At 43.6% G+C, this 14,808-nt stretch overlaps 1 protein-coding gene across 1 annotated transcript; it reads left to right on the top strand.

Annotated features, from left to right (window-relative positions):
- Positions 1-6,822: 6,822 nt before the first annotated feature.
- SYNGR4 (synaptogyrin 4) lies at positions 6,823-14,711 on the top strand. The gene is made up of 4 exons (XM_056864252.1): positions 6,823-6,918; positions 8,287-8,524; positions 11,184-11,320; positions 14,493-14,711. The coding sequence occupies exons 1-4, from the start codon at positions 6,823-6,825 to the stop codon at positions 14,709-14,711; spliced, it is 690 nt and encodes a 229-aa protein (XP_056720230.1).
- Positions 14,712-14,808: the final 97 nt, after the last annotated feature.

Genomic DNA, 14,808 nt, shown 5'->3' with positions numbered 1-14,808 from the left:
CTTTTGCTCGCGGAGGAAGGGACGCTTTACAGTCGCGTCGTATTATTTTCTTTAGGGTCTTTCTAGGGGGGGGGAAGGGAGTACTATAAATACTATTAAATAAATGTAGCGATGCCTGAGGGGCACGTGAACGGGCTGCGCCTGTTTATGTACAAGGCGTTCGAGCCGCGCAGGCGCAGAGTCTCGCCCAGTTTTCGGTTTGCACGCGCGCGACTTCGGCATCGGCGCGCCTCGCCCTCTCGGCCCAACGGTCATTCCCAACCGCCTCTCCGAGCGCGAGCGACAGAGGGAGGGGGCGTGGCCTCCCCTGGCCTAGCCAATCAGGCATCGAATTCTCTCACACGCCCTTTCTCTTCCCATGTTGTAAGCCTCATCCAGACGCCTGAAAGGCGGGAAAACAAAACAACGTCGCCTTTTTTTAAAGAGAACTTGTGAGGGGAGGAAAGGTGGGTTGCTGTCTGAACAAATTGAGGTGGGCGGTATGTGTTCCTTTGTGATCCTGTAATGTTATGACCCAAAATTGTCTATAGAGTCCAATGAAAGACAATTGAGAGGAGGTTGGATAAACTACAGCTCTATTTTGGCCAAAGCAATAGAACCGGAGGAACAAACTCCAAACCCAATAGAGTTGGGAGAATGCCCCCCCCCAAGCGCACACAGTATGATTTATAACTTTCAAGCAATTACGTTTTACAATTAAGATACTTTTCCGATCATACGGTGCTTCACTATTCATTGTTCTTGAGATACATATTTCAGCGGGTCAGCAATTCCCAAGCACAAGTCTATCTGGTCAGCTTCACTAGCTGTATAAGAGGGGTTACTACATTGTGTATTTCCACCGGTGTATTAAGAGTTTGAAAATTTTATAAAAAATACTGTTCGCACTATGTATTCCCACCGGTGTATTAAGAGTTTGAAAATGTTATAAAAAATACTGTTCGCACTATGTATTCCCACCGATGTATTAAGAGTTTGAAAATGTTATAAAAAATACTGTTCGCACTTTCTATGTATTCCCACCGATGTATTAAGAGTTTGAAAACGTTATAAAAAATACTGTTCGCACTTTGTTTGGCCCCTTCAGCTGTGAAGACGTCTTCCAACCATTTATTAGCCGTGGCATCCAAAAACCCTTTTAAAGCGATGTTTTTTATAACATTTTCATACCCTTAATACATCGCTGGGAATACATAATGTGGTAACAGCCACTTTATTGCAGATAAGAGAGTTCCCTTCATTTGCGAACAGGAAAGGAGGGAGGGAGAACTCCAGCCCGGGAGAAGGGCATCTGATCAGGAGGTGCCTGTATGAGTGTGTGTGTGTATGCTACCGCTTTCAGGCACTGAAGTAACAAAGGAGAAGGGGGGGTTGTGCTGAAACATGCATCGCTGGGAATGCATAGAAAGTGCGAACAGTATTTTTTATAACATTTTCAAACTCTTAATACATCGCTGGGAATACATAATGCGGTAACCCCCATAGACGTGTCTGTAAATGCTGGGGGACTGTTCATGTGCACTTCAGTAATAACTTGCCCCTTCACCTGTAACCACAACCTGTGAAGAGAGGCTCAAAAGGTCAACTGTCCAGTACCAAGCAAGGTGCTGCTGGACTCTCATCTGGCTCTTCTACCAACACCAACATGGCTTCCTCCCTGAAAGTATTTCTGAGACTTAAGAGCCTTGATGTAGTGCTTAGTGTGGGGAGATACTACTGTAGTCAGCCCACCCCCAACAGACAAGTTCACATACCAGTCTAGTGAGAGATGCAAAAAAACACTTGCCAGGACCTGGTTGTAAGAGCCCCACGGCACAGAGTGGGAAGCTGCAGTGCCACAGCCGAAAGCTCTGCTCACGGCCTGAGTTCGATCCCAACAGAAGTCAGTTTCAGGTAGCCGGCTCAAGGTTGACTCAGCCTTCCATCCTTCCAAGGTCGGTAAAATGAGTACCCAGCTTGCTGGGGGTAAAGGGAAGATGACTAGGGAAGGCACTGGCAAACCACCCCGCAAACACAGTCTGCCTAGGAAACGTTGGGATGTGATGTCACCCCATGGGTTAGGAATGACTCAGTGCTTGCACAGGGGACCTTTACCTTTTAAGACCTGGTTGTAGTAGTGAAGCAGTTTTGAAGTGTCACTAAACATAACAATAACACTTTCAGTGCTCACACTCACTCTCTTGTACTTAACTATACTAGTTATTATGAACAGTAGCAGTAGAAAAGAGCAAGAGTCCAGTAGCACCTTAGGTAAAGGTAGCCCCCTGTGCAAGCACTGGGTCATTTCTGACCCATGGGGTTGCGTCACATCCCGACGTTTACTAGGCAGACTATGTTTACGGGGTGGTTTGCCAGTGCCTTCCCCAGTTGTCTACACTTTACCCCCAGCAAGTTGAGTCCTCATTTTACCGATCTCGGAAGGATGGAAGGCTGAGTCAACCTTGAGCCAGCTACCTGAAACCGACTTCCGTCGGGATCGAACTCAGGTCATGAGCAGAGCTTTTGACTGCAGTACTGCAGCTTCCCACTCTGTAGGGCTCCTCAATAGCACCTTAAAGACTAACAAAATTTCTGGTAGTTAGTCTGTTAGTCTTTAAGGTGCTACTGGACTCTTGCTCTTTTCTACTGCTAGTGACAGGTTAACACGGCTACCCATCTATTACGAACAATAGTTGTTGTTATTGTTGCTGGTTTTTATATGCTGACTTCCTCTACCACTTAAGGGAGACTCAAACCGGCTTACCAATCACCTTCCCGTCCCCACGACAGACATCCTGTGAGGTAGGTGGGGCTGAGAGAGCTCTAACAGAGCTGTAACTTGGCCAGGGTCACCCAGCTGGCTTCATGTGGAGGAGTGGGGAATCAAACCCGGTTCTCCAGATCAGAGTCCACCGCTCCAAACCACCGCTCTTAACCACTACACCACGCTGTTATAAATAACAGTGTTGTTATTTCTCCACCCCTTATTGTTGAGGCCAAGAGAGTAAAGCAGGCTGTTGGGCCGGCTACCTTCTGAGTTTAACACATTTGAACCAGAGACCTCCTGGGTCACTGTTCATTTTCTATAGCCATGGTGCAACAACTCTGCCTGACAGATAATGCTCCAGGGACAGTCCCTGTTTCCTTGCACTTGGCCCCAGTAGATCACCGCTCTTTTATTTTTGTTTGCCTCTGGAGAAAACGTTGTTAAAATTTAGTATTACAGCCCATTCCTGAGCTGACGGCGTAGGGAAATGGCAGGGAAGAGGTGCAGCGGCGCCTCTTCCTAAGCCGTTTCACCTACGCCATTGAAGGAAAAAAAGCCGTTTCCTTCAAGCGGAGCTTTTTGCCCCATAGGGAACAATGAGGCTGTGCCTGCTAAAAAGCAGGCGCAGCACTGCCGTTCCCGGCGCTGGCATACTGGGCCAAAATGGGTTAGGGAGCTGCCTAGCCGGCAGCTCCTCCCCCTGTCCTGCCCCCGGAATGCCCCCCTGCGCTGGCGCGGCCTCTCTGCCATGGTCGGCGCCACGGAGATGCCACGCCGGCGGAGGGGCGAGGCGCGGCACTCGTCTGCCAGCAGCCCTGGCCTCCCTGCCGGCATAAGTACAGTAATCACGCAATTACACGTACTTACGCCAGCGGCAAGGTCAATCCGCTTCTTGAGGGGATTCGCCCCCCCCTCAGGAATGGGCTGTTAGTTGCTTGTGTCATCTCTCTTTAGGAGTCAACAACAACAATATAAAGCATAAACCCCTCTGTTGGGTTTTCAGAACATCATAGGACAGGCTGTTGCAGAGTCAAGGAATATACAACACAGCATGCTGCACAAGGAATAGAGTTTTTGCCAATGAGTAATGGAGTAGCAATCCTTGGTATGATTAACTGGGTTAAAAATATGTTTTCTTCTGAAACATTGGCAGGTATGGTGAGGTAAATTTCGTAGGCTGTGTCTGGACTCACGTTTGCCTCATGGCGTTTACGCTGTAGTCTCTGCTGCGTGAAGTAAATGAAAAGTGCACTGCCAGGTGGATCTTTTCTGATCCTGTTGTGGTGCAGGGACATAGCAGTCTGAAGGGAACAACAGGCATAACCCTTCATTACAATTGTGGCATGGAAGAAGGCATCACGGAAATCACAACATTTGGCTCTTGTCTAACTGGTGTGTTGGAAACCAGAAAATACTGACATGTAGAATGTCAAGTATCAAGAAAATTAGGAGCCGGAAGATGCTCAAGATTTATTTAGTTATTCATGTTTGGTGAGAAGTATTGGGAATTCACATACAATAAATTCAAGCACCGAGTGAACAACATTCGTTTGGATATTAGGGCTTCCCCACAGTGTGAGATGCTGTCCAAAAAAGCTGTTATTTATATTTACCATGTCCCTTTCCCCAATTGATGTTCCCATTTCTTTAATATAAAATAACTTTAGAATAAACTTGTTGAATGTTCTTAAAGCCTATAACATTAACCAATGCATGGGCATTTCCATGTCTTTTAAGTTCTAGAGCAAACCTGTGATTGTTAAAGTCCCAAATGCATAGCCGGATCTCAAGACAATTGTCAACAAATGCTACTAGAACGTGTGTTTTTTTCTTTTCTTTTTTACAACCCAGACAAGGCAACTCTCAAGATCTGTAACAAACCCCATATGACAATGCAATTTCAGGAAAATAAATCTATTAGTTTTCCTTCTAGTGAGCCTTCTTCAAACTACAATCATTTATTATTTCATTAAAGTTGCCTAATCAATAAGACTGGCTATTAAATTAAACTCTGCACAAGCCGAATTGCCAGATAATATAAGCTTCAAATCAATTAAGATTAAAAAATTAGCAAACAGAGCAGAACAAATATATATACTGATTTAATGGATGCACTAAACCAAGTTTTATTGACTTTTCTTTCACTATATAGGTAGAATTATGAGAAATGTCAGCTTAACCTACCTCATATGGTTGTTGTGAGCAGAGATAGGAAGGCCCAGAAAAATTCAGATAAATAACCTTTTTTGATTTTGTTCTGAGGACATTTTGGGGAGCACTGAACAAAAAACCTATGCGATATGTTCTTTGAAACATGGAGCTGGGTCAATTAACATTCTTTTTTAGAATACATAAAATGTTTTTTAAGACAAGGTTTTATTCACTCAAAGTGTATAGTATGGAGATTCTAATGTAAGTATGAGAGAGTAATTTCTGTGTATACTGTAGACATAGACACTTAAACCCAAGATGTATTCCTGTGCTGCACCAAGAAGCCGTTGTCATCTATCTGAGTGGAGCAGACAATTGCTGCTTGACTTCCTCTAGTGCAGTGGTTCCCAAACTTTTCAGGCCACCGCCCCCCTTGGTTCCACAAGTTCAACCCCAGCGCCCCCTTACCCTATCCAACTACACAGTTGAAGGAGCATACCTCTAGCAGTCATCTGCTGCCCACTTGCCTCTTAGTGCCGCCCTAGCTAATTCCACCGCCCCCCAGGGGGTGGTACTGCCCACTTTGGGAACCACTGCTCTACTGATTATGATCTAGATCAGGGTGGGGAACATTTTTCCTGCCAAGGGCCATTTGCACATTTATAACATCATTCGGGGGCCATACCAGGTGTAGATCTCCCGGCAGGGGGTAGGGGGAGGCTGGGGTTGCCAGGTCTCCAGCCACCACCTGGAGGTTGGCAACCCCAGGGTAGGCCACACAGAGAAGGCCTGCAGGGTGCCCCCGCTCCCCCCCTCCCAGGCGGGAGGGCAGCCAGCGGTGGGCCCGAGCAAACGAGGCACCAGGGGAGCGCAGCCCGCAGTCAATCGGCAAGGGAGGGAGGAAAACAGAAAGAGGAAAAGGGAGGGAGGGAGAAAGAGAGAGAAAGGGAGAAAGAAATGGAAAGAGGGGGAGAAAGTAAGAAAAGGACAGAGGGAGACAGAAAGATACAGAAAAAGAGGGAGAAAGAGAGGGAAAGGAGAAAGAGTGACAGAAAAAGAGGAAAAGAGAAAAACCTTCCCCCCACACACATACACACCCACGCACGCTGGCCCCGAGCGACTGGGCTCCAGCCTTCCCACCTACCCACATACACACACCCAGCGGCGCATGGAGCCCTGCACGACTGGGCCCCAGTCTCCATGCCCTCCCCACCCGCAGAGTCCACAAAAGGTCCCCCCCCCGAAGCCGGATTTACAATGTGCCGTGGCATTCCTGCATGCCACGGCTGTAGGGGGCAGCCTTGGGGGAAGTGTCCCTCCCCTCTCACTGACCAACAGCTGACAGTTGGCGAGAGGAGGTCCAAAGGGCGCCGCAGCGCCCCTGTAAGCCGCCGCTCTAGGAACACCCTCGGGGAGGGCCGCCCTGTGTGCCGTCTCTGCGGCAGGGCCCCGGAGCTCCACAAGCGGTCCCAGGGCCAGAGGTTCCCCATCCCTGATCTAGATTACTGCAGAAAGTAGGCACCAGTACCCTGAATCTGTTGCCTTCTTGACCTGTGATCAACCTTTGCAGAACTCTCATCAAAGGATTGACACAAGACATCCACAGACTGGAAAACAAGCCACTTACTGCCTCGCCTTCCTGGAGGCAATGATAGTATTTCAAGGATATTGTTTACACATGACCAAGTTTTGTCCACAATCAATATGTTATAATATGTGTGATAATTGAACAATTCAATGTTTTCAGTGTTATAAAGTTTAACTCAAAATCCAAATATGCTGCTACTGCAATTGTGACTGTACGTAAAGGCTTTTGCTCAAGTAACACCACGTTCTTCTGTTTTCTTAGTTCATGTTTCCCAATTTCCTTCAACAGCATCTGTCAAGATCAAGGTTTGTTCTAGAGACAAAAAGGCAACCACAGGATGAGGAAGGCAGTCTCAATCTTCCAGGATTTCTCAGAGCATGATGTGGTGCAGTTCATCTTAAGACCACAGATCATTACTAGAACAATAGCTGGGGTGAGAAGAAAAAGACAGCAAAATTAAACAATAGCTTCATAATTTCTAAATTACGGTTGCACATAGGCATGGGCTTGGTTTTCCATCAGAAAGAATTCCATCGACAATCATTTTCATTAAAAAATACTTATTTTAGAATGGTATTCACAAATGATAAAAAAGCTACATATCCTATCAGAACAGGACACAAAAAGACACCAGGCATTTTGCAGGGCATTTGCAAAGCGATGTTCACCCATAGCTGCAAAACTTATGAATAGAAAGTGTACTACCATGATTGCCCTTCCCATCCATATACATCTTTATCATATCTACACAATATTTGCAATGTTTACAATTTTTGTTCCCAAGAAATTAATTAAATGTTTTTGCCTTATGGGTTTCAATCCTATAAAGAACGATAGTACACAGATAGGTTTCCTGGAGTTGGCATGTACACTTTTCCCCCACCCCCATGTAATCTTAGGTAATCAACACTTGTATACAAATTTCTAACTGCATCTATTCTATGTCTATGTGAGGTTTGTTCTGTTTGCATTACTACTTTGGTATTTAAAAGGTAACCATCCCTTAGATTCTAGACAGTATAGTATTGAATTAAAAATAAGCTAATGCAGGGGTCCCTAATGTGCCATCCATGGGAGCCATGGGGCCCAATGGCACCCTTCCTGGTGCCTGCCAAGTGTTTTTAGAAAATGTGTGGGGCCAGATGGGGCTTTTACCTAGTGGGCTTCTGATTGGCTATTGGAGATCTGATTGGCTGTGTAGATTTTTTTAAAAGTTGCTTTGGCAGGAGCTGTCATCATAGCACTAGGATCCTCACTATGTCACTGAAAGTATCCTGTATTTATGCAAGAAAATATTTTAAACAACGTTAATTTTTCAATAATCCTAGTAAACAGACATTTACCTGCAATGTTGAATATTTACTATTAGAGTTATGCATAACCTCACTTCCTGACATTTTGTGGTTGGCGCTGCCGCTTGCGAAATTCATTTTGTGATTGTGCCCACCACCCTGTGCCAGAGTTCTAAAGGTACCCACAGGCTCAAAAAGATTGGGGACCCCTGAGCTTAAGCCTGCTAAAATCTTTAGGTTCAAGGCTTCATTTGAAGGAAGGGATTCTTATAGATGCCACAAACGTGTCCAAGTCCTCAGAGAAACAGAGACTTTCACTAGGGCAACATGGAGGCAGGAGGAGTGTGTATCTGACTTCTGCTCCAACTTAATGCATTTTGATTCTTGGAGGGGTTATAAATACGTGATGGATTAATTGTAAAAATAGGCAGAAGTAATGCCTGAGACAAATCTCATATAATATGCTAGCACCATTCATGCTGAATTGCTCTGTCTCTCTCCTGTTTCAGGTTTTCTCTTTGACTGTATTTGCTTCCTTGGTGAATGAAGGGTACCAGAACCTGATAACCTCCTCAGAACTGCATTGTGTACTGAATGAGAATGATGCAGCCTGCTGCTATGGCATTACAGTGGGTGCACTCTCCTTCTTCCAGAGCCTTCTGTTTTTGGGTTTTGATGTCTTCGACTCTAATGTGACTAGTCACAAGTTCAAATATGCCATCCTTGTATTGGATGTCACCTTTTCCAGTAAGTACTCTTCCTTTCTACCAGATCCATTAAATTATAGTTTTGGTATATGTAGTTACCGTTGATGAGAGCCTAATACAACTACAAGGTGTTCTGTGACTAAACTAGCTTCTCTATACATTCTCACCCCAAAACCTATGACTGAGGCAATTCCCATTTAACGTTTTTGCCTCCCACACAGCCTCTCCTTGTATCTATTAAAGTTAACTTTCTTTTTCAACACATTATCCTTACTGCTTGTTCTCTTACCATTCCCATTGCAGCCTCTTACAATTTGACAGGGAGGGGAATTCAGGGTATTGACAGCTATGACACCAAGCCACAGAGAAGAATACTGACTCCCTTTTAAAATAGCAGAGCTACAACCTATAAATTGGTGCAAAGCTACTGCATTATTTTATTTTACGTCTTCCTTAAAAGATCTCTTTTACCTGTAGTTGACCTGAAAGAAACATGCTGTTGGTGGGCATAGACTGCTGCTTTTACACAGACTGAGCAAGGTATTGTCTTATTGTTCCTCTGCCTGTTGTCTCATCTCTTGAGACAGCCCTTGAGCTGCAGGGCTCACAAAAGACGTGACAACACCTGAAGACAGACAAGGAAACAATAAGGAAATACTCGTTCCACACAAAAGACTGTCATTTCCACATGCTGTCTCACTCCTTGCTGTCAGGGTTTATTTAACAAGCATGATCACAGCAAAGGAGTGTTTCAAGCAGGGCATTGTTGGTATTGTATATATCTGTTCGAAGCATTTCTTAGGCCCTGGCATTTGCTGCTACATCAGTATTTACACAGGTCTATTTTGGCAAAATTAGATGTCACTGAGGCATATCTGGTTTTCTGCCTGGTCTTAACATGCGCTGCCTATCAAGGCTCTTCCTACCTTTTTCGGATTAACCTGGCCTATTGAGTACATTGCCAGACAATAGCCTTCTCACAATACTTCAACAAAAAGTTTGTTCATTTTAAGGTGCAGTTTCCTTCAGGATCCCTGCCCATCTTGATAATGTCCGCTGTGCATCACCCTAATACTTGTCTCTCTTTTTTTGCCCCTTCCATTCCTACATCTCTGCCTCCTGTTTTGTCCAGGAGCACACCTGTTCTTGAATCTATGCTTTTCTAAAGTAAGTTTATGAGTTTTCTAGTCTTCTACCCATATCTCATACCGACTAACAAATTAATCTTTTCCTGCATTTCCTTCTGTGGTAGAACAGATCTTGTGCAGTTTCATCATCTCAGAACTCAAGAATGAAGTAAATTAACTGAAAAATAAAGCATATTTAAAGCATGTAAAAATGCTTTTTACCATGCAAATATGAAACCCAGGAAGAAACGGAGGTCAAGAATTTAGCAGTTTGTCCCAGAGGTGGAATAATTAATTTGTTAAGAAGGGCAATACATTCTTGTGCCTCTGGGTTTAAAGCCAAATCTGTAACAATTATGGATTAGCAGAAAAGAGATTATTCCACACCTGCTTATCATGAGGTTCTTGCCTCTGCAACATCTGGCATTGGCCGCATTGGAGACAGGATATTTGGCTGGCTGAAATATGGAACAATCTGATGCAGTCTGGCAGTTTTCCTCTATCCCTTATTGTTCATCAGCTAAAAAGGCAAAAACCTCTTTTTAATACACCTGCCAACTGTGCAGCATTGTTTGTTTTATGGAGCGATTGCCTTTCTGATTCCTGAAGGCAGTCAGTTTATCCATGAAAGCAAGAGCTTTTATTAGAAGTAGAGCTTGTTTGATTTGTTCTAGGAGCGCTCATATTGCTGCTGCCGGAGCCACCTTCTTTTTTGCTCACTACAAGAGTGCTCAGGCTTTCTGTGCAATAAGGATTGTTACAATAGTAACAACAGAAAACTTACATAAGCTGCATTTGCACATTAGAAGGGAAGACAACAGCTCAATTTAGGCTCTGTGGCCAGTAGTCTTAATAATCCATTCCTGTTAAACTGGCAGCATAAATCTAATTACTTTGCATTGGCATAAGTGGGCCTTCTGATCATTGCTAATAAAAATTTAATCATTAAGTTTATTCTGTTGGTTAATATGATAAAGAAAATGCACGTCACAAGGTTGATCTTGTGGTTTCTAAAACTTTTATATTTCTGTAATATGTCCTAGGTTTCTCCTCAGCCCTGAATTATATACAGTTCCAAGGCAAACTACTGCTAAATTGGATACTATAGACTGGAGATAGAACCAGGGAGATAAAGAATACTAAACAAGCCAAGAAGTGATTTGTACTTGCCCTGCTCAGGCTTGAAACCAAATTGAGGGGTGGTGGTTGTTTTTAAGCATTTGTTTTAAACATTTCTGAAATGTATTTCTCCAAATAAAATAAATCCCTAATACATTGTGCTAATGCCTCTTGTGCAATAGCCTGTGATAATCTGAGGAGTGAATTTTCACTTATTTTCACACAGTCTCTAAAGTGTCAGGAGGATTTCTAGAATCAGTTATCTTTGGGTGCTGACTATGTCTTTCAGCAAAGATATTTCAAGAGGAATGATAACTGTGAACGTACAGCAAGAAGAGGCTGATGAACATTATTTCACCCCACCCTTTTAAATACCTGTCTCAGAAAACTTGCTCTAGGGATGCTATTTGTGCCTTCAGGTGCTTGTATGATACTGTGACATTTTCTTCCCAGTCATCTGGACAGGTCTGTGGTCTGTTGGGTTCTGTTTCCTAGCCCATCAGTGGAACCGGTCAACTCATCACTACCTGCTGGGAGCTAGTGCCGCCCGGGCTAGCATCACCTTTGCCTTCTTCTCCATTCCATGCTGGGTGAGTCAGTCAAGTACCCCATTTTTGCTTCAGTGTGTGAAGAGACCCCCCTAATGAGAAAGCTATGGAGAGTTGCAATAGAAGAAACGACACCCTCATCCTACCAGAGCCAAAACTGACTATCCTATAGTGACTAAGTCATCCCAGCCCTAGTCACTATAGAATAAGGGAGGCGCAAGGGGTTAGACTGAAAGATTGTTTATCTATTTGAAATGCTACATACCGTAAGTAGCTAAGCTAATCTTCTGCAGTATGTCCAGGTAATACTAAAACTGAGCCAAGGCAAACTAGTATCTTATGACAGTTTCATTGTACACGATTTGGAGTTTGTGTGTTTTAGAGTGGCTGCCAAATTGACTCACAGTGGCAGGGAGGGTTATCACATTAGTCACAGCAAAATGAGAGGCAAAAAGCATAGTTAAGGGTGCCTTATTACTAGTCTAGGGTGGTTTTTGGCAGCATCTTGAGAAAGTTCAGAGCCACAATCCATTGACTAGAATGGGCAATCAGACACATATTCAGAGCAGGCAAATTGGCTGCTAGTAAAATTCATTCAAGGAAAGCCTTAAAGCACACACAAAATAGGATAATGTAGGTCAGCAGCTTCTCAGCCTTTGACATTGACATAGAAATGGAGATATCTGAGGAACTTCTCATAATCCCGTGACACAACATAAAATGTTTAAATCTCTCAGAGTGCACATTGGGAACGTCTAAGTCAGTCCTGGAATCAGTGACCTCTCCTGTGACATTACAGAACATACTGAAGTACACCTCTTAGGCTATATGAAACTTTCATCTTAATGCAGGATGAAAGCATTGGAATGGTATTCACAATGCTAGGATGAGGGAGGGAGAGAAAGATCACGTTTAAAAAAAAAAAATGAGTTGTGAGTTACATGTTTCAGATGGGCTCAAAGATAGGTCCTGGGTGTCTAAAAATTAAAGACCATTGGGCTAAAGGATTAGGTGAAATATTGCATGGTTATTCAGCCTCTGCCCTGACCTGGATGGCCCAGGCTAGCCTAATCTCGTCAGATAACAGAAGCTAAGCAGGGTCAGTCCAGGCTAGTACTTGGATGGGAGACCACCAAGGAATACCAAGGTTGCTATGCAGAGGCAGGCAATGGCAAACCACCGTTAGTCTCTTGCCTTGAAAACCCTACTGGGTTGCCATAAGTCGGCTGTGATTTGATGGCACTTACACACAACTCAGCCTCCCAGAAAAGACAGTGAGAGAGAACGCACAAAGTTGAGGAATTCAGCCTGTGAGCTCTGTGGCAGAAATAGTGACAAACATAAACCCCATTTTGGTCAACTTTATTAGGTAACCTCTAGGTCTAAATTATAGGAGCCCCATGGCGCAGAGTGGTAAGCTGCAGTACTGCAGTCCGAAGCTTTGCTCACGACCTGAGTTCTATCCCGACGGAAGTTGGTTTCAGGTAGCCGGCTCAAGGTTGACTCAGCCTTCCATCCTTCCAAGGTCGGTAAAATGAGTACCCAGCTTGCTGGGGGTAAAGGAAAGATGACTGGGGAAGGCACTGGCAAACCACCCCGCAAACAAAGTTGCCTAGAAAATGTCGGGATGTGACATCACCCCATGGGTCAAGAATGACCCAGTGCTTGCACAGGGGACCTTTACCTTTAGGTCTAAATTGCTAATCCCTATTGAAATAATCAGACATGTACCAAAAAACTATTTTTGATGAAGGCTCACAAACAAGATGCTTATTTAGAACACACACACACAAAGAAAACGTGGAGGACTAGTCTACTCCTTGTCCTACTCTTAAGGCCTCTATACATTTCCACCAATTCCAGAGTGTGTTGAGAAGTTGCCTCAGGACAGAGCTCTTTCAGAGCATGTTTATTTGTTCGTTCCTTGTGGAACTGGGTGACTCACATTTCCCATCAACAAGCTGCAGAATTAATCAGGAGGAGCCTTCACATAAGAGCAGTTGCAGTAGGCCTTCATTTATAAGCTGGCACAGAACAAACCAGAGCAATTCAGGACTCAGTCCAGCCCATGGCTCAAGTTTGCTACATCAGGAAGGCTGAGCAGTTAACAAAGATTTTAACTTTAGCAGGGATAATTTGTAACAGCTAATCTGACCTCCAGACAAGCATAGGGCAGTTTAATTCCCTCTATTTACCATAGCAGCCAAACAAGCGGAAAGCACACTTTGATCAAAGTCTTATTTACAACTTCAATGAGAAACTGGAAGATTTGCAGTCAGTTGCAGAAGAGGCAGTTACAGTCACAGGACATTTACGAACAATGGCAAAAACACAGAAAAATTGAATTGGTTGTCTTATTTTCAGGTTGGGTTTTTTTACATTTAAAGTTTATTATTTCATGATCAATATTCTCAGGTTTCCCAGAACAATCACAGCATTTTCTATCAAAATAATCCAGTTATTTTCTCTTGCTAACCTAACCCAGGTATTTTACTTGCCAACTCCAAAGATAATAAAATTAATACTGTCTTGTATTCCAACTTAGCTTCAGTCCCTGTTATTTGCCTTTCTTTCTAGACCAGCTGTCTGCTTCTCATTTTTCCCCCCAGTTCCCTATGTTCTAAGGTTATAATACATTTGACTAATCAGTTGATGGTATCTCAGGAATTTGTCACCTTAATACAGATTTAATTGTCCAACAAGTAAGAAAATGCACAATTTGCACAATTATTGTTTTAAACACAAAATATTTCTACTTTACCCAGGCATGATCATTAGTTGAAAACTTTTTTAAAAATTCCCCAGAAAGTGTCTGCATAAAGTCAAAGACCTTTTTTTCTACACAGGCTTAATTTTTATTTTATTTTAATGAAATAATGTTATCCATTTTTGGTTTGTGTTTTAATAAAACAAACCACATTCTTGGAAGAGTTAATGTTAGTTCTTTAACATGCACTCTATTTATGCACAGAACTTCACAGGATGTCCTCACACTAATAATTTTAAATGCCAAAATATAGTGATTAATCTAAAACTAAATCTCAATAATCCAGCTTTTCCAGAAACCAACATCAATATTCTTTCCAATTAGCCCACACTCAACTCTTATTAATTTATGTTCCTGGTCCCTGAAGTCTGCTATCAGCAGGGGTGGGGGTCAACCTTTTGTGTAGTTACATACAAGTGCCTGACCCACCGCCTCTTCTCCCCCCAGGTGTACCTGGCCTGCCTCGCTCTGAAAAACCTCTGGGCTGAGCCACCTATTCCTTACAAGCGGTCTTTGGATGAAGGATCTGTTGCCTTGACCACCCTTTCCTCTTCTACCCCCACCTCGTTTCCCAATAATGTGGGGTACCCTGAGAATGCGAGTACAGCCTCTTACCCATCCACTCCTGTGCCAAACCGGTTGACCTTAATGAATACTGATGCCTAGGCAATTATTTATTTACACAGTGAATAAAGAGAGAGAGAGAGAGAGAGACGATCCAGTTCTCGATCAGAACACCCATAATTTATGATATATAAGCTTG

The sequence above is a fragment of the Euleptes europaea genome, chromosome 18 (assembly GCF_029931775.1).
Source record: "Euleptes europaea isolate rEulEur1 chromosome 18, rEulEur1.hap1, whole genome shotgun sequence".
Taxonomy (NCBI): domain Eukaryota; kingdom Metazoa; phylum Chordata; class Lepidosauria; order Squamata; family Sphaerodactylidae; genus Euleptes; species Euleptes europaea.
The sequence above is the reverse complement of the archived record's forward strand: the minus strand, read 5'-3'. Positions and strand labels throughout refer to the sequence as shown.